The sequence below is a fragment of the Tachypleus tridentatus genome, chromosome 8 (genome assembly GCF_004210375.1).
Source record: "Tachypleus tridentatus isolate NWPU-2018 chromosome 8, ASM421037v1, whole genome shotgun sequence".
NCBI classification, from domain to species: Eukaryota; Metazoa; Arthropoda; class Merostomata; order Xiphosura; family Limulidae; genus Tachypleus; species Tachypleus tridentatus.
Genome location: NC_134832.1, coordinates 31682029 through 31700245, shown reverse-complemented (window position 1 = coordinate 31700245; position 18217 = coordinate 31682029). Strand labels below are relative to the sequence as shown.

The 18217-nt window shown below is 35.8% G+C and overlaps 2 protein-coding genes across 3 annotated transcripts; both read right to left on the bottom strand.

Moving 5' to 3' along the window:
- Positions 1 to 355: 355 nt before the first annotated feature.
- Positions 356 to 7538, bottom strand: LOC143222103 (uncharacterized). Of its 2 annotated transcripts, none has more exons than XM_076448048.1 (4): positions 5924 to 7538; positions 3211 to 3267; positions 2420 to 2523; positions 356 to 1060 (listed from the first exon to the last, which is right to left on the bottom strand). In XM_076448048.1, the coding sequence occupies exons 1-4, from the start codon at positions 6956 to 6958 to the stop codon at positions 1033 to 1035; spliced, it is 1224 nt and encodes a 407-aa protein (XP_076304163.1). In that variant the 5' UTR covers positions 6959 to 7538; the 3' UTR covers positions 356 to 1032. The 2 variants fall into 2 exon arrangements, with proteins under 2 accessions (XP_076304163.1, XP_076304162.1); XM_076448047.1 differs by having other exon boundaries at positions 2434 to 2523; positions 5924 to 7532.
- Positions 7539 to 14441: 6903 nt separating this feature from the next.
- LOC143222104 (zinc finger protein 862-like) lies at positions 14442 to 16623 on the bottom strand. The gene is made up of 2 exons (XM_076448049.1): positions 16340 to 16623; positions 14442 to 16123 (listed from the first exon to the last, which is right to left on the bottom strand). Exon 2 carries the CDS (start codon positions 16034 to 16036, stop codon positions 15206 to 15208), a length of 831 nt encoding a protein of 276 aa, XP_076304164.1. The 5' UTR covers positions 16037 to 16123; positions 16340 to 16623; the 3' UTR covers positions 14442 to 15205.
- Between the last annotated feature and the right edge of the window lie 1594 nt (positions 16624 to 18217).

The window sequence follows — 18217 nt, the reverse complement described above, 5'->3', positions numbered from 1 at the left end:
TAATATAAAAGTGGTAATCAGTGTTATACTTTACTGACAGATATTTAAGAATAACTTGTTAAGGACACTTCTTTGGATGAGCACCCACTATCACTTCCTCTGAAGGCTAAGGAGTTCTTTGCTCTTATCCATCATTATACCTTTTTCACAAAACAAATATGTATGCTTATATATCTGTGTTTATAAGTCTCAAGTAATGAACTTACACATCATAAGACTGGAATATGTTGCATTTACAAATAAAAAAGAATGCTCCAACAAATACGATGTCCTCAAATAGTTACCTTGAGTATAATCACTCCTAAGATATTTTTTGTAGATGAAAGAAAAATGAAAGAACGATTTATACTGCCAACAATAGTGGGTGAAAATTTATTTTTCTATTTGCATTGCAAAACAGTGTTACATCATGATGTTATTGTTAAGTCCAGATTACAATACATGAAATTTTATTACACTTGTAGCACAAGTAAGATGCCTTCTAATAACACGATTTCCAAAGATTCAGTACATGTAAAAATGTGTTTACAATTGGACATCAATACAACTAGAAATACATTAATTATGAATACACTTTCATCGATAAAATAGTCCTCTACTGAACTCGTAATTAAAAGAGGAGAAAACTATATAATGTGGTGCCAGAATTTTATACATTTGTCTTGATAATTATAATCCAAAATAAATAACTATTTTCTTACTAAACACTGGGCTAAATATTCTATCTCTGACTGTTTAAACACTCACACATACCGAAAATACTTACCCTATAATTACAGATAAGCCCAAGGACACTAACAGCAATTAAAGGCATTTAAAATAATTACTTACTTTACAACTTGACATTGACATTGTATGTTACAAAACCCTTAACAATGTAACAGTCAGAAAGTGCTAGTAATATCCAACTGATTATACCTATTACATCAGTTTGAAACAGCATTTTCAGCAAGGGAAGCTTTGGCATCACCAGATGTCGTGCTTTTGTCTGTTTGTTTCAGTGTAGAGTTTAGTTAAATTGTATCAAAACTATCATGTAGGATACCGTAACAGCCACAAACTGAAAAAGATAGAAAAAACATTACAGTTTTTGTAAGAACACTGAAAACTTATTATTCGTAAATTCTGCATTGTGGAGTCTACATTTTTAGTGCGCTTTTTCTTTAGAACATTCAGTAATATCAGTATGTCCTCAAAATTTGAAATTAAATACCGTAATAAATCAACCTTGAAAATAATACCGCTGTCTTATCGGTTGAAGAGAGAATCTTGTATGTTTGTTTGTTTTTAATGAAGTCTTGTGAGAACAATTGTTAACACTGATATGTTAACATGTTCACGAAGTCATCTTATCATCATTAATACGTCTCCCCAGAGCTGTAAATGCAGTTACCTTGTTTGCATTAATATGGTCTCAGAGAAGAATGCTAAATATTTCCGTGAAGTCATCTTTCTGCCATTAATATGTTCTCAAAGCTTAAGGCTTAATATTTTTAACGTTGTCATTTTGGTAACATTAAAATGTCCTCAGTCAGAAACTGGGTTTTTAAAACATAGCCACCATGCTAATGTTAACACCAATATTAACATTGTCTCGGTTGTAATCATTCTGTTCTATGAATGTACATTTGGTATACAAGCATTTTTTTTCCCTTAAATGCTGTTGGTTTTCATTTATTTAACTGAAACATGACACAATATTTCAGCCATCTTCATATACTACAGAGCAAACTTCACATAACCGAGTAATAAATAACGCAGCCTTTCTTTCTGGCTTGCGACACGTTAGAAATATCATTGGACTTAATTTTTCTAATATAATACAGTTCTAACAAAAAGTGTTAATCTAGCTGTTAAGTTTTATTCTTAATAAACGAGAGCGGCCTTTTCACTGATGCAGGAAGTTATTACAGACAATCTAACGTTTATCAAGATCGTTAATCTAAAAATTATTCAATAGCAATAATATGTTGAAAACAACCATTGAAAAAATAAAGTGAACAATGAGGCGTAAAAGTAATATAATAAAATAACCGATAAATATAAGTCAGTGTTTGTTAAGCTACACAAACAATAATGTGACCAATGAAAATGCATAATTAGGCTAAAGAACCAATGAGCGAGATGTAGAATAGATTAATGGACCAATCAATGGACCGAATGTCACTAAACTTGGCATGTACTTTCATGGCCATCCGTGGGGTGACACATGGGTGTCGGCGTTTGGATAGAAATTAAAGTAGAATTAGTGTATATTTCATGAAATATTCAACATCAGGTTTTAGATATAGCCCACAGACAAGCACAACGTGTAAGAAACACTATACTTCTATTCTCATTGATGTAGAAGTAAGTAACTATTTCGTGAAATTAAGGAAACCAGGTTTTAGTGACAGCACACACAAATATACGAACTTACAACAGTATACGTACAGTAGCAATCGAACCTCGTGTAACAGCAAAAAAGTCACCTCCGGTGAGTTGAATTGTACAATTATTTGCCTGACGTATCAGTTGATTCACCTGGTTACAAAAAAAAAAAACACAAAACAACAACAAGCAAACAATAAGTACTTAGTAAAATGTTAATATGAAATACAGTGAAATAATTAATCAAATGAAAACGTTTATCCAGTAGTTAATACGATTTAGAATGAGAGTTTCTGATTTAGCTGGGATATATATTATCACAGTTGAATAATTCACAGAGATAATACTTCTTATTACCATGGTTTGACATAAACTAATATAAATACATGCTCTTCTTAACTGTAAATACGGAGGTGATAAATGTCAAGCAATTGAACAATCAAAAGGCAAAATGCCCTTTTCGTCAGGTCAGAAAGAGAGATGAGAGTACATTTTATTTTAGGTACAAAATGTTGTGCTACGTCGCGACAATATTTCCTAACAATAACTTGCTTTGCAAATACAGTTGTTATAAACAATGTATTCTACAAACAAACTAACAATCAGGCGTGCAAAGAACGACCATGAGCGCCAATGTTTTTTTTTAGTTTCTTGGAGAATACAAAATATGTAAACCGTCAGTTAAACCGTCAGTAGTTTGAAATATTTATACCGTTTCTTACTTTCGTTATAGATTTTTTTCACAGTTTAAGAACTTACATGACTACAGAACTTATATAATATGATAATGAAAAACAAGAAATATAGATATTATTATAACTAGCTATATAACCGATATACCTTTTTTCTGTTTTCTTCGGAAACAATGTGATGTACAAGTGGTATTAGTGAGTGACTCTGTAATAAAAAAAAAAGGATGTTATTTTCTGTTGTTCAACATTAGTGTCAGTATAAACGCTTTTCTTTCATGATATAGAACACATGTAAACATACTTCTTTAGTTAACTTAGTTCCAGTAATAAAACATTATCATTAAAAGTTATGCTGTTTTAAACGTAATCCATTATTTTACTCGTTAGTCATTGAAGCCTGAATTCAATGCTTAAAATAAAGCTGTGTTAACATATGGATAATATTTACAAAATCTGAAATTAAAATAAATATCTTTAATAGCTCTTGAGATACAAATGTTTACATTGCTCTAAAACTCTTACTGACATATACACACAAAATCAGTCTTCGGGATATGAGTTATAAGAAACAAAATGCTTAGCAGCATGCAGTATGAAGAGCGTATGTAATATTTAGACAATATGGTGAAAATATCGTGATCAGCATTAAAAATGCTACGTTCATATTTGTTTTTGTTTGAACTTCACGCAAAGCTACACGAGGGCTATCTGCGCTAGCCATCCCTAATTTTACAGTATAAGATTAGAGGGAAGGCAGCTAGTCATCACCACCCACAGCCAACTTTTGGGCTACTCTCTTACCAACGAATAGTGGGATTGACCGAAACATTATAACGCCCCCACGGCTGAAAGGGCGAGCACGTTTGGTGTGACAGGGGATTCGAACCCGCGACCCTTAGATTACGAGTCGAACGCCTTACGTAACCTACCTGGCCATGCCGGGCCATTCAAATTTCATGGAAAGCACTTGGAGAAGCTGTAAAAAATGTTGTGTCCAATTAAAGAAAACTAATAAATATGGTGCTATTATATCATTTATTTATGGTAATAAGATGTCTCTTATGTTCCAATACGTACCAGAGAAATTAAATAATAAAGTTACAGCATGTGTTTCAGATTATCACGTGCAAGATCTGTAATACCCAAAATGTCAAGATAATGAATATTATATACCATATATTAAAATATTACCTACAGATCTATAACATACCACATGTACTACCTGTTTGTTGTACCTTATATATATATATAGATAAATGTAGTTCGCGAGAAGCACGTTTATGCGAAACATTCACTCTGTTTTTTCTAAATAAATATATCAGTATATTAATTGAAGTACCGTTAATACAGATAGCACTTATTTCTTTTTTTTTTGAAAGACACTTCATAAGAATCTTGACATCTCATTTAAGTATTAAAGTGTAACTTCAACATGGTACAAAATATATATCTGTGTTCACAGTAATGTTATTTATGATAACCAAATTAGAACTATGGCAAAAAAATACTGAAAAAAGAACTAAAAGAGTTAACTTGTAGTTACACGTTTTATTAAAAGAAACACAAAATTTAATGTGTAGTTGCAAATGTTATTCAAGAGAAAACGAAAATAATTTACCAATATACATCAATAAACAAATTGATGACGTGCATTGAAACAAGCTTTATTGAAGAAAAACAACTATTTTCTAACTTTGATATCTTTAAAAAACAAAATAAACTTTATTGTTTCTTATTTCGCTAAATAAATTTAATGGTTTAGCTTACTGATTTAAATTTCGTTCTTTCTAAGAGTTTATGAGTGAAAAAAGTGTATAGCAATATGTCTGCTGTTTGTTTGTTGTTGTTGTTTTTTGAATTTCGCGCAAAGCTACTCGAGGGCTATCTGCACTAGCCGTCCCTAATTTAGCAGAGTAAGACTAGAGGGAAGGCAGCTAGTCATCACCACCCACAGCCAACTCTACGGATACTCTTTTACCGACGAGTAGTGGGACTGACCGTCACTTATAACGCCCCCATAGCTGAAAAGGCGAGCATGTTTGGTGCGACGGGGATGCGAATCCGCGACCCTCAACTTACGAGTCGCACGCCTTAACCCACCTGGCCATGCCGAGCCAATATATCTGCTATATCCAGTGCTGACAAGATTGTTAGCCTAAACCTAAAACTCAATGGAATACATTTGTTTGTTTGTTTTGAAATTTCGCATAAAGCTACTCGAGGGCTATCTGTGCTATCCCTAATTTCGCAGTGTAAGACTAGAGGGAAGGCAGCTAGTCATCACCACCCACCGCCAACTCTTGGGCTACTCTTTTACCAACGAATAGTGGGATTGACCGTCACATTATACGCCCCCACGACTGGGAGGGCGAGCATGTTTTAGCGCGACGCGGGCGCGAACCCGCGACCCTCGGATTACGAGTCGCACGCCTTACGCGCTTGGCCATGCCAGGCCCTGGACTACATTAACTAGTTTGATTTTACTTAAAATAAATTTACCTCTTTGTAGTTATATAATTAATATTTGTATTTGAATGTTTTTCAAAGAGTTGTTTGTAGTTCTGTTTTAGAGAAACGTTTCGTTAATTGAGGGTGATTGTGTTGTTGTTTTTTTTAAATACAAACAGGATTGGTATTACAACAATTCAAGAAAATGCTAAAAGTTAGTTCGGTAGTCGTGACCAGTTGAAATAAAACAGGTAAGAAAAAAAATAATAGTTAATCCAAGTATATGATATTAACGCTAATTCCTTTAATAAAATATGATAATAGATGAAACATTCAATAAAAAACTGATGGATGTTTTTCTATAAAAGTTGGCCACAAGAGGCTTAACCAAAACAAAGTTATTCACAACTTACATTCCTTGATATTTCGGCAACGAAGAAACTCGATATTAAGATTCGCAGGATGATGAGAAAGCAATAAAGTGTGATGTACACGACTCCTGATTCCTGTGTAACAGTAAACAGGACGGCATAAAACAGCCCAAAACTGATCATCAAACCGCGACAAAACAACCCAACGATGACCAGCGTCAGGCCGTCGTTTAACTGATCAGTTGCTTTGACTAACAACCAGTGAATTTGAATAATTTTCTCTACTTTTTCAGAAGGAAATGGACTTGGTTGGTCAAGAAGTTTCTTTACTTGTTTCAACTGTTCGTTGAGGATCATCGATACTATTGTTAATGTTGCTTCTGTCATGGCCATTGTTCCTTCGCATAGAAAGATAATAAAAGACATAAAGAAACCAACCAAGGCTGCTGATGTTTTTGGTAGTTCCTTAAGACAGAATATCACGCTTGTTAAATCACTCCAAAATTCTGCAACAGACTTGAAGGTTAACCAATGTACTGAGTATAAAGTTGTGGCATACAGAATAATTGCAACACAAGCCATACAAACAGCAAGGACTATTATCACGACTGATCGGGTAAATGAACCGATCAGACGATTACAGTCGAAGGAGGACAGTTGATCTTCCACGTGACAAAGTGTCTTGACAGCCAACACGATTTTCTTGCCCTTGTATCGGTATATAATTCTAAAGAACAAACATAAAGACATGAAGATAGGCAATTCTACGGCTGTTATGATTTTCTGAAGCCTAATTGGAGCATTTTCTGTAATTCGAAATCGGAAACTAGCTACAACGATTCCAAGCAAAATAATTCCCATACAAAACAACGACCATATTTTGGACAAAAGTACTACGTATTTACTATTAACTACAAAATGGTCCTTCCAATCTTTTAGGGACAGGATTCCCAAAACAGACTGCATGATGAAAAGTGGGCGGATAGACTTAACAGTTTCGCTCTGTTTGTAAAGTTTTTCTTCATCCACATTGAGAACTGACGAGATATTTGGAGAAACTACTGTTCTCAAGCTCATAGCTGCGAATGATAGAAACGGTAATAAACCGAGAAAGCCCAATATTAATTAATGGTTAGTAAAGTAAAAAAAAACAACAACAACAGCTGTTCCACTGAAGACAAGTCTTACAGTATTTTGAAAATAAAAACTGATGAATTGTTAAGTAGATCAAACTCCGTAATTTGATACCAAAAAAGTTATAAGTAGAGAAAACAGTGAAACATCGTCACTGAACGAAGGCGTTTATTAAGTTCCCTACCGTGATTTTCATGCACAAAATTCATCAGTTTTCCAATCGCTATATATTGAAAGCTATAATGAAAACAAACCTCCATTTTGGGCGTTACGAAGTTTGCTGTGAACAACCCAATCTATTTCGTTTTTTATACTACACGCAACATTGTTTACACGTAGCATTGTTTACATATTAGCACATTTTATTGTTAGCTTAACATGTGTACATAAGAAACACGGGGTAAAAGTGCTTACAACGAATAAAATAACAAAAGGCTTAAGGACATGATTGACAGTTATTAATTATCTTAAGGGAACGCAGTAGAACGTTCTGTTCTAACACTTTTAGCGAAACTTTGATAATAGTTAAGTAAACATGCTATTGATAAGAACAACAAGCAATCTATAGAAAGAGTAGTTCTAGGCGATCTAATTACAAAACCTTGTTGAAATGGCACTCTAAAGATATATCGTATGTTTATGAATTCAACCATTAGCACGTCGTATATGAGGCTAATATTAGGTTATCGCGCGTGAAGCAAATATTAGCTCATTCCATGTTAAGCAAGTATTAAATTACGCACATGAGGTTAATATTATCTCCTTTCACATAAAGCAAATATTAGTTCATCACGCGCGAGCCATCGCACGTGAGGCAAATATTAAATCGTCATATTTGAAGAAAATATACTAATTTTAAAATTCATTTAAGGTTGGACTAAAATACTTACTGCATGAAGCTGAAATTACGTAGAACTTTTCCATAAACAGCTATTTTATTTATTTAAGACAACCAAATGAAAAATAATAATTAGAAGTATTAACAATAGCAATATATCCAGTGGCTCAGATGTAAGATGGCTTATTACGCTGAAATGTGAGGCTTAATGCCTACAATGTATACAGCGCTTTAGGCTTAAACAAAGCTGACCAGAAAAGAAAACAGATGTTGTTTTATGGTAATATTATTATGATCATTTATTTCAAAATTGGTATCTTATTATCATACAAAAAATATACCCATGAACATGCATTATCTTTCTTTGTAACGTATTTTAGTACTGTTCAGATCAAAGGAGGCTCTAACAAACACTTAACAAAAGATGGGCAAATATGCTTTGTATGACCAACAACCATAGAACCCGAATAAAACTGTCTTTCAAAATCCAGAGTTGTTTTGATTAAATCAACCATATTAATCTTAATTATTTGCAACAATCAAAATCAAAATGATTTCTTTACCTAAATACTTTGACTAAAAGCAAAAAAAATAACAGTGTGCGACTCATTCCGTGAAAATTAAAAAATGTACCCACTTTATAAAGCCAAACTAGAAAAAAGAGGTTCCATTTTCTTGTCTGAAAGTTATTTAAAAAATAATTACATTAAATAAAAAAATATTTATTTTTCTTAGACTCCACAAAAAGAATATAATTATAGTTCAGAAACTTACGACACCCAAGAGTTTTGTATTTGGTTTATAATTATTTATTGAAGTAAACTGTTTGTTTGTGTGTTTTGAATTTTCGTGAAATGTTATACGAGGGTTATTTGTACTAGCCATCTCTATTTTAGGAGCGAAAGACTAGAGCAAAGGCAGCCACCCACAGTCAACCATTTTACCAACAAATAGTGAGATTAACCATAACATTTGAACGCGCCCATGGCTGAAGAGGGGAACATGTTTAGTGTGATAGGGATTAGAACCCACGAACCTCAGATTACGAATCAAGCGTCTTAACTACCTGGCCATGCCGGGATAATCACCATTAATGTAGCCATCTTATCTCACCTTTCCATATGTTCCGTTTCATTATTTTGTTTTTAAAGTGCGCAACGATTGAATGGAAATATGTCGTGGAAGAGACTTACACATATCTCACTTTTGTCGCTTCTTAAGATGGAGACTCTTCTTGATTACGTTGCGTAATGTTTCGCGAGACATGTGAATGTCTTTCTTCACCGGTAGGTGAACCTATTGATTCTTATCATCTATACGTCATGAAATACTTTAATTACGACGTCTGGGATATGACATTATTTCTCTTCCTGAAGTAATTTTTTGGGTTTAAAAACCACATAACTTTATCTAAAGAATAGCTACCGTTTTCTTCTCGAATATCTAAGTTAGCCCTAATATCATTGAGATTTTCCCATTTTCAGGCTACCATTTCATGTACGTTTTAACTACCCTGAAGCGCAGATAACAAAAATAAAAGCGCATTATAAAGAATCAGTACAATTTTTTGTAAACTTCCTCATACAGGGGATTTGGACAGGCTAAGTTAAAACAGTTTTAAATACCAAAGTCAACATTTCATAAGATAACAACGTCTGTTATAAAATCGAAAGGAATGACATGCAACAGAATTACATTTTGGTTCTGTATAGCGTTACTTAGGTAAGCTCGTAGCTTACCATTAACTACGAATGATTTATTTCGTCTGAGAATCAATCAGTCACTGTGTCGTTAAATCAAGTTAAAGCTATTCTACAATGACGAGTTAAATGTTCGGATTTTTAGAGCAACAACTTGAGAACATGAGAAGAAGAAGAACATATCAAGACTTGGGCGTATGTTTATCTTCATCAAAATAATGTATTTATTGTTCGTAAATGGTTTTTCCTGGTTTGGTTTTTGAATTTCGCACAAAGCTACACGGAGGCTATCTGCGCTAGCCGTTCCTAATTTAACAGTGTAAGATTAGAAGGAAGGCAGCTAGTCGTCACCACCCACCCACAACTTTTGGGCTACTCCTTTACCAATGAATAGTGTGATTGACCGCAACATCATAATGCCCCCACGGCTGGAAGGGCGAGCATGTTTGGTGGAACGGGAATTCGAACCCGCGACCCTGGATTACGATCGAGTGCCTCAACCACCTGGCCATACGGGGCCTTTGTTCGTAAATAGAACACCGATAAAACTTCTCTATAATATTTAATTTAATAAATATTTTTAAATATTTTCAATTAAATATTAACATTGTTCACTACATAAGGTAATATAACGTGATTTAGACTGAATATGAGATTTAAAGCCCGAGATTACAATGATGCTGGTTTGTATTATTTTGAAAAGCATAATTCAAATACGATTAGAAATTTTTATACTAACAAAATATGTCACTAGATGGGGATAAATGCTCTCTGATTTTTGCTCTTTTATATACCCAATATAAAAAAACAACAAACCCTTTCTCTCGTTCGTTTTTTAATATACATTGTGGTATTATAATTCAGTTAAACAATATAACTTAACAGTTTTACATACTTTTAGAAATATTACCTTCAAATACTATTCATAAGACACTATACATCGTTAAAAAAATCCATATTTTATTTATTTGGTACATACTTATGTGTTTTATTATAGCAAAGCCACATCGGGTTATCAGCTAAGTTCACCGAGGGGGTTCGAACCCCTGATCTTTACCGTTGTAAATCCGTAAACTTACTGCTGTAACAGTGTAGGACGTATTTACGGCCAAAAAATAAATAATTTTGTTGCGGGTCTGGAATGTTCAGGTAGTCTGGGCACTTGACTTTCAACCTGCGGGTCACGGGTTCGAATCCTCGTCTCAGTAAACATGCTTGTCCTTTTAGCTGTGGCAGCATTATAATGCTTCAGTCAATCCCATTAATCGTTGCTAAAACAGCGGCCCAAGAGTTGGCGATGGATGGTGATGACTAGCTGCCTTTTCTCTGGTCTTTCACTGCTAAACCTCAAATGGCTAGCGCAGATAGCCCTTATGTAGCTTCGTGTTAAATTCAAAACGAAAACAAAAGGAAATCATCATTTGCTGAGATTGAAGCTAGATTTCAAATCAGTCGAGATGGAGCTATGAGCTAAAAGTTTGTACTTGAATAAAAAAAACACAACCCAGAACCATTCTTTCAGCCGTTATGCCGCGACGAAAAATATTTCAATATCTTATGTATGAGATTAACTAAACAAAACTTTTCTAATGACATTATATTACTACTTAATGAACTAAAAATGTTTCTAAAATCATTAAACAGATGAACAAGTTTTAATTGTTGTTTATTTTTTAAATGAATAAATTAAGGCAAAAAGAAACTCAACTGCTTGTCCAGGTGCACTACATGTGGATACCTGACCATCACACCCATATGTACTTGTTGGACATCTCATTCCAAACCGTGGGCATTAATATGTAGTCGGTCTCCCCTTTGCTGCTATAACAGCTTTCACTCTTGTGGGAAGTCTTTCCACTAGATTTTGGAACATGGATGTGGGGATTCGCTCCTATTCAGCCACAAGAGCATTAGTGAGATCGGGTACTGATGTTGGGTGAGAAGTCCTTGCTCGCAGTCGGCATTCAAATTCATCCCACAAATGTTCAATGGGTTTGAGGTCAGGGATCTGTACAGACCAGTCATGTTTTTCCACACCAACCTTGGCAAATTATGTCTTTATGGACCTCGCTTTGTGCTCGGGGGCATTGTGACGATGAAACAAAAAAGGGCCTTCACCAAACTGTTGCCGCAAAGTTGGAAGCACACAATTTTCTGTAATGTTATTGTATACTGTAGCATTAAGATTTCCCTTCACTGGAACTAAAGAGCCCAAACCATGAAAAATAGTACCAGACAATTATTCCTCCTCCACAAAACTTTACAGTTGGCACTATGCATTCAGGCAGGTAGCGTTCTTCTGGCATCCGCCAAACCCATATTTGCCCGTCAGACTACCAGATAGTGAAGCGTGATTCATCGTTCCAGAGAACGCGTTTACACTGTTCCAGGGTCCAATGGCGATGTGCTTTACACCACTCCAGGCGAAGCTTGGCATTGTACATGGTAATCTTAGGCTTGTGTGCAGCTGCTTGGCCATGGAAACCCATTTCATGAAGCTCCCGACGAACAGTTCTTATGCTTACGTTGCTCCCAGAAACAGTGTAGAACTCGGTAGTGAATGTTGCAATTGTGGACAGACGGTTTTCACGCGCTTCAGCACTCGGCAGTCTCGTTCTGTGAACTTGTGTGGCCTACCGCTTCGTGGCCGAGCTGTTGTTGCTTCTAGACGTTTCCATTTCACAATAACAGCACTTACAGTTGACAAAGGCAGCTCTAAAAAGGTAGAAATTTGACGAACTGACTTGTTGGAAAGGTGGCATCTTATGACATTGCTACATTGAAATTCACTGAGCTCTTCAGTACAACCCATACTACTGGGATTTAGTTTAGGGAGTGAGAAACCTGACGAGTTCTCTCCCCAGCAGGGGTGTTCAGGAACGTTGTAGTTCCTCTTCATCCCCACTCATGGAAGATCATTTATCTGTGCGTGGGGGTTTTCCTATTTTTAATTTGGTTTGTTTGAGGCAATGAAGTGAGATGGGGCCCTATGGAAATGCCTAGCGAGGCAAAGGCTGCAAAAAGGAAGTGAACAAGTCCGGAGCCCAAGAAGCAAGCCGCAGACAAACTCCGCGAGAATCTGTGGAACATCCCATGATCAGAGCCACGGAGTAGCTGGGATCTATAAATCTAAGTGCCTTAGAATTTGTTGTGGGGAAAAAGGGAGTGCCCCGAGAAAATCTACTTTTACACCACAGGCGCCAAATATTCTACCTGTCCTGTGCCCAGAACTGAAAAAGAAAAAAAACAACATATATAAACATATATATACTTTATTTATATTATGTGTTTTATTGAGTGATTTGTGACTGTTGAAATATGTTGCATGGTGAAGTGTATTTTGTAGGAGCTCTGGCTAATTTGTATAATGACGCAATTAGTTCATTTCTATGTTCTGCTTTAAAGTAATATTTGTATCATATTTCTGTAAGCCTGTTTCTAAGGGTGGATAGATTACTGATTTTGTGTACATAGTTAACAGGTGTGTATGATGGCAGTCGATTTGCTGCTCTTAATATTTTATTTTGTTGTATTTGGATTTCCTGTAGTGTATTGTTAGGCATGTTGTATGTGACTTGACATCCATGTTCTATTAACGGACGCATATAATGCCTTGTATATTTTAATGATAGTTACAGGTGAGCAGCTTGAGTGCTTGCTAGCTGTGGTCAACAAATGTAAAATGCGTTTTTCGATAGATAAAAGTGTGTTGTTGACATGTTTTTTCCACGTTAATCTGGAGTCAAATGTGATGTGTTCGCTCATGTAAAATAGGTGAGTTGCCGAGTGAGATGTTTACTTTTTCTAGCATTTTTCTGTGTCTCTTTAATTTCCTGTAAAAAGTGATTGCTTGTGTTTCTTTGGAGTTTAAAATCACTCTCCACCTGTTACTCCAGCTCACGACAGTATTTAGTGATTTCTGAACGCGAGACATGGCCATTAGCGGGTTTCTAGAAATGCTCCATATGGCAGTGTCGTCAGCATATTGTGAATCGTAAGTCAGGCTAAGGAATGGTATATCACTAATGACAATAATGTAAAGGAGTGGCGAGAGGACGGATCGTTGAGGTATTCCTGCAGCGATTTTGAAAAATTTTGATATGGTTTTGTTGGCTCTTACTTGAGCTGTTCTATCTGTTAGGAAGTTTGATATCCATGAGATAATAGTTTGATTTATTTTCAAGTTGTTTAATTTATACTTGATGGCGTTATGCCAGACACTGTCCAATACTTTTTTAACATCTAAAAATACGCTTATGGTTACCTGATTGTTATTGAATGTTTTGTAAACTGATTCAGTGAGTTGTGTGAGGTTATCTATTGTTTGTCTATTTTTTTTTGGAAGCGTTTTGTGATTCAAGGAGGATGTTATTTGTTTCGCAGAAATGAAGGAGGCGATTTGATATTATTTTCTCCATCAGTTTGCCAAGACAACTTAACAGGCTGATGGGAAGGAAGTTCTCAGGATTAGTCCTGTTTGTTTGTTTCTTTGGAATCGTGGTGATAACAGCTTTTTTTCTTAGGGTCGGGGTAATAACCTGTTGTTAGTGAGAGATTCATGATGTTTGTGAGATGTTGTAATAGGAGATTGGAGCCTTTTATAAGCTGGGATTCCACTAGAAAAATAACTCTCTTAGCCACTGTGGCTAAACAAAGTAATTTTCTTTTAGCCACAGTGACAGTTGTTTAGCCACAATTTTAGGTCACCAAAAACTGTGTGGTGCGTGACTTTTAATATGCATTAATTCAATCCAGTAAAAAATAGTTGTAATTATGTGAAAAATCTACAAGACATTAAGTTTTGTACTATTTTTTTATTCCCCAGCAATCTTCCCCACAAAAAAAAAACAAAATAACAAAATAAACATAATAAAGAGGAAAATAAAGAGATACATTTTTCAAAATAACACAGAAACACAAAAAAGCTTAAAACTAGAATAAGGTAGCATGACTAGTAAGTAGATAAATCCAATGGCAGCTCTTCAACCAAATCATTCTCAACAGAAGATATGGTAGAAGTTGACACCTGAGATTCCGAAACACATTTCTTCAACAGGGAATGGTACCCACGTCTGCCTTTGTGAGTGACCCAGTATCTGAATGCAGAGTCAAAGTTAAAATGATCTAAAGGTTTGGACTCCATGGATAAGTTCAGTAACATTCCCCACTCACAGTCAACAGATGTAACTGGAACTATTAATCCAATTGCTGCAAGCTGAGACAGATTTGGAAAAGTTTGACAGGTCTGGTGGATGTATTCCTTGTAAAAGCTCTTCATGTTTCAGTTTTTGTGAGCATCCTGTTCCATTATGTTCCTTAGTAACAGCCATTCAATCAGTGTCTCATCCTCACTGACGAAACGAGAGAAGTGCTGGGTGAGTTTCTTCAGATCATCCTCATTAGATACTGCTCTGCTGTGACATGGGCTAAATATTGAAAAAATGACATGATGTTTGTGTCTGGGAATGTTACTTGTAGTCTTGTGACCACCTCTTCAACAAATGATTCAGCAGCTGATCTGTACTTTTCGCGTTGTTTATCAATATCTTTGATGTCATGGCCTCCGTAAGAAGTGTAACCACTGGTATCAGGAGCTTGTGGAAGTTCCTTCAGCGCAGTCTGTGTGTAAGGACCAGGGATGTGTACCAGCGACTAAATTGACAGAATTGACACATCAATAATTGCTTTAGACTGATCATAAGGTAAATCAGCTCTCTGTAGAGATCTTGACAAAAGTCCAAGAATGCCAACAGCATCAGCCAAAAAATGTGTCATAATGATAAAGCTGTAACACGACATTTGCTGGACTAGACCATGTAGCAAGGCTCGGCCTGGAGTACCACGTTCCATTGCTACGACCTGCAGGCAGCTTATCACAGATGTAATACAGTTGACTAGTGCTTGGACAGAATCATTAAAAGAGAGCCATCGTGTGAAGAACACTTGCTTGATTTTGTTGCTTTTCTCTCCATGCAATGCTTTGCTCTCCTCCAGAACCCGACACAACTTGGGAGAATATTTCAGGCTTTTTGTAAACTGGTTCAAAACTGAAATGTACTTCACATGGTATGGCACCTGATTTGCTGCCTTTTCAGCTGCCAACTGTAACCTGTGTGCCAAACAATGACTTATTATTATCCAGGGGCATTTCTCCTTAAATTTTGTAGCAACATCTGTTTTTATTCCCACCATGACAGCAGTTGCAAGTTCAACCAAGTCAACATCAAACAATCCTCGATCTGCCATGACTGAGCGCATTGTGTTGTAGATAGAATCAGCCGCAGTGTTGGTCAGCTCACGCTCAGCAAGGAATCGACTTGTAACCTCACCTAATGATGAAAGATTCCTGATATAAATTATCAGTATAGAGATGTTTCCTGCATCAGTTACTTCATCTGCTTCAAGAGCAAAAAATGGGAAAGGCGATGCCCGAAAGTCTGCCTGCATTTCATCTTGAACTATATAATTTAGGGCAATGTGCATATCATCCAGAGACTGGCTGTGGATGTATACGAAGCTCTCTCTTCCAAGTTGTGACTGAGTCTGTAGTTTCTTTTGAGAGGTCACTCCCTGTTAAAAATATATAAGAACTTGCGTTTTGAAATAAGACCACCAATTAAAGTAATAAACAAAGATATTTGGAAGAGTTGGCTAGCTACTTAATTTTTGATAGATATTTTCAAAATGTTTCACTTTTAGAAAATTGTCAAATTGCCTTTTGTTTTAAGAAAATACTGTAGAAAACAGAAAGTATCTTATTAATACTAGAATGAAGAATATTCTTACATTGAATACTTGTAGTCAAAGGAGGGAATGAAACTTCACAGTTGGAATGGCTTCCTTTGTTTGTACAAGTAATGTGGCCATCTGTGTCTGAATGCCACCTTTACACCCCACATACACATTCACACCAGCAGTTGACATGTCCTTTTTCAAAACTTGTGATGCTACTGCACTGCGATGATCTTCTGACCGTGCATACTTCACCAAGTCGTCTTTTTTAGGCTTAGTAGCAGTTTTCCCAGTGGTAGCATAAAAATATTTGTCTTCTTGTTGTCCCTGCATAATTTGCAATAAAATGTATTTTGTTGGGAAACATGTTCCAGCCAAGGAAACTGTGGAAATCAAGTTTCTTTAACAACTCTGTGAAAATCGCGGGTATATATTTTTTCACACCGATAGTCTGATCATTGCTGCAAGCTTCAGTTTCTTCAGAGCTGTCTTTTCTTTTGGAAGTGGATTTTCCACCATCAGTTGATATTGTTGCTTCGACCTTCTTTTGAAAAAACTTGATATATCTAACTGTTTAGACATCTTTTTATCTGCTCTAGGAGTTGTCATGATCTCAATTCAAACACATGTCAAACGAAACTTGGGATTTCCACTTTGATACAGACCATATGTTGGTTTGATAAAAGTCAGGTTTTCTCTGATTACTGTTTGTGTACAATGGGCAGAATCAAACATGTAGCATAAGAAATGAAAATAAAAGAAATCATTAGCACAGCTGAGTAATAATTTTTTTAAAATTTAATTTGTTAGTTGTCATATCCTTGAAATAATAAAAATACATATATAAAGAAAATATAGATTACAGTAAGTGGTAGTTTTTAAAGACATTTCTTGTTTCTTCAACTCGCTGGGGGGCGCCTCTGGTCATTTATCATCATTAATGGCGTGGATGGCGATAAAAACCACGAAAGCTGTTCAAGACCGAAACTTGAGTAAAGTAAATAAAGGAAAACCATCCAAGACCGAAACATTATTATCTTTCGCCACTGTAGCGAAACCAACACTAGATGTTTTAGCTGCAGGCTGTTTCTTTTCGCCAATGGCGATGTAGCTAATAGCTAGCAAAAGCCCAGATAAGAATAATATTAGGTATTTGCTTATGTCTGTGGGAAGTGTTTTTCCAAGTTTTCGATGTTAATTTTAAGTTTAGTGGTGTTGATTTTTCTATTAATTGAACTGGAATAACTATTTAGAATGTTACCAGGGAATTGTGGTGTGAAGGTAGGTTGATTTGTATAAGTGCAGTCGTTAACATGTTAGTGTTGTGTGTTAAAGTCAGCAGAGTTTAGGTTACTAAAGGAGGTTTCGTAATAGTCACTAGTAGGTCGGTTTTCTCCGAGTCCGTTCTCGCGATTGTGTTGTTGTGTGTGATGTGTTGGAGGAAATGCTCTCAAATTTTTTTCCAAGATTATTTTGGGTTATTCTTAGTTTTTACAAAAGCTAAGCCCACTTATTTCTTTTGCTATTTTCAATTGTTTAATTTTTGCATTTGTTTTGTTGATCTGTGTGTTGATGGTTGGGTCGGGCGATGCCTAGTGAATTTGTCTTAGTTGTCTGCGTTTGATTATTAGAGTGCGAATTTCTGGTGTCGTAGTCGGACAGACGTAATGTAGCAGTGAGAGACGACAGTTCGAAAGTGAGGGGGAGCTTGCATGGTTGTATGCTTGACTTTATGCGCCTGTTAACAATGGGTGTGGTTGAATTAGCCGAACCCACTAATTAGAAGGGGTGTCCACATACTTTTGGCCATGTAGTGTATTTCCCGTATGGTTATGCCCCAGTATTCCTATGAACGTCAAATAATGTTACTAACACTTTTATAGCAGAGTGTATGTGTATGTTTTCTTATAGCAAAGCCACACTGGGTTATCT

What these genes read in the sequence shown, in the direction of transcription:
- LOC143222103 (XM_076448047.1), bottom strand. Translation starts at nt 6,958, where the DNA reads ATGAGCTTGAGAACAGTAGTTTCTCCAAATATCTCGTCAGTTCTCAAT. An exon ending in TTGCCGAAATATCAAGGAAT is followed by an intron (nt 3,268 to 5,923) that starts GTAAGTTGTGAA and finishes TTTTTATTACAG; the next exon opens with AGTCACTCACTAATACCACT. An exon ending in CCGAAGAAAACAGAAAAAAG is followed by an intron (nt 2,524 to 3,210) that starts GTATATCGGTTA and finishes TTTTGTAACCAG; the next exon opens with GTGAATCAACTGATACGTCA.
- LOC143222104 (XM_076448049.1), bottom strand. Translation starts at nt 16,036, where the DNA reads ATGCACATTGCCCTAAATTATATAGTTCAAGATGAAATGCAGGCAGAC.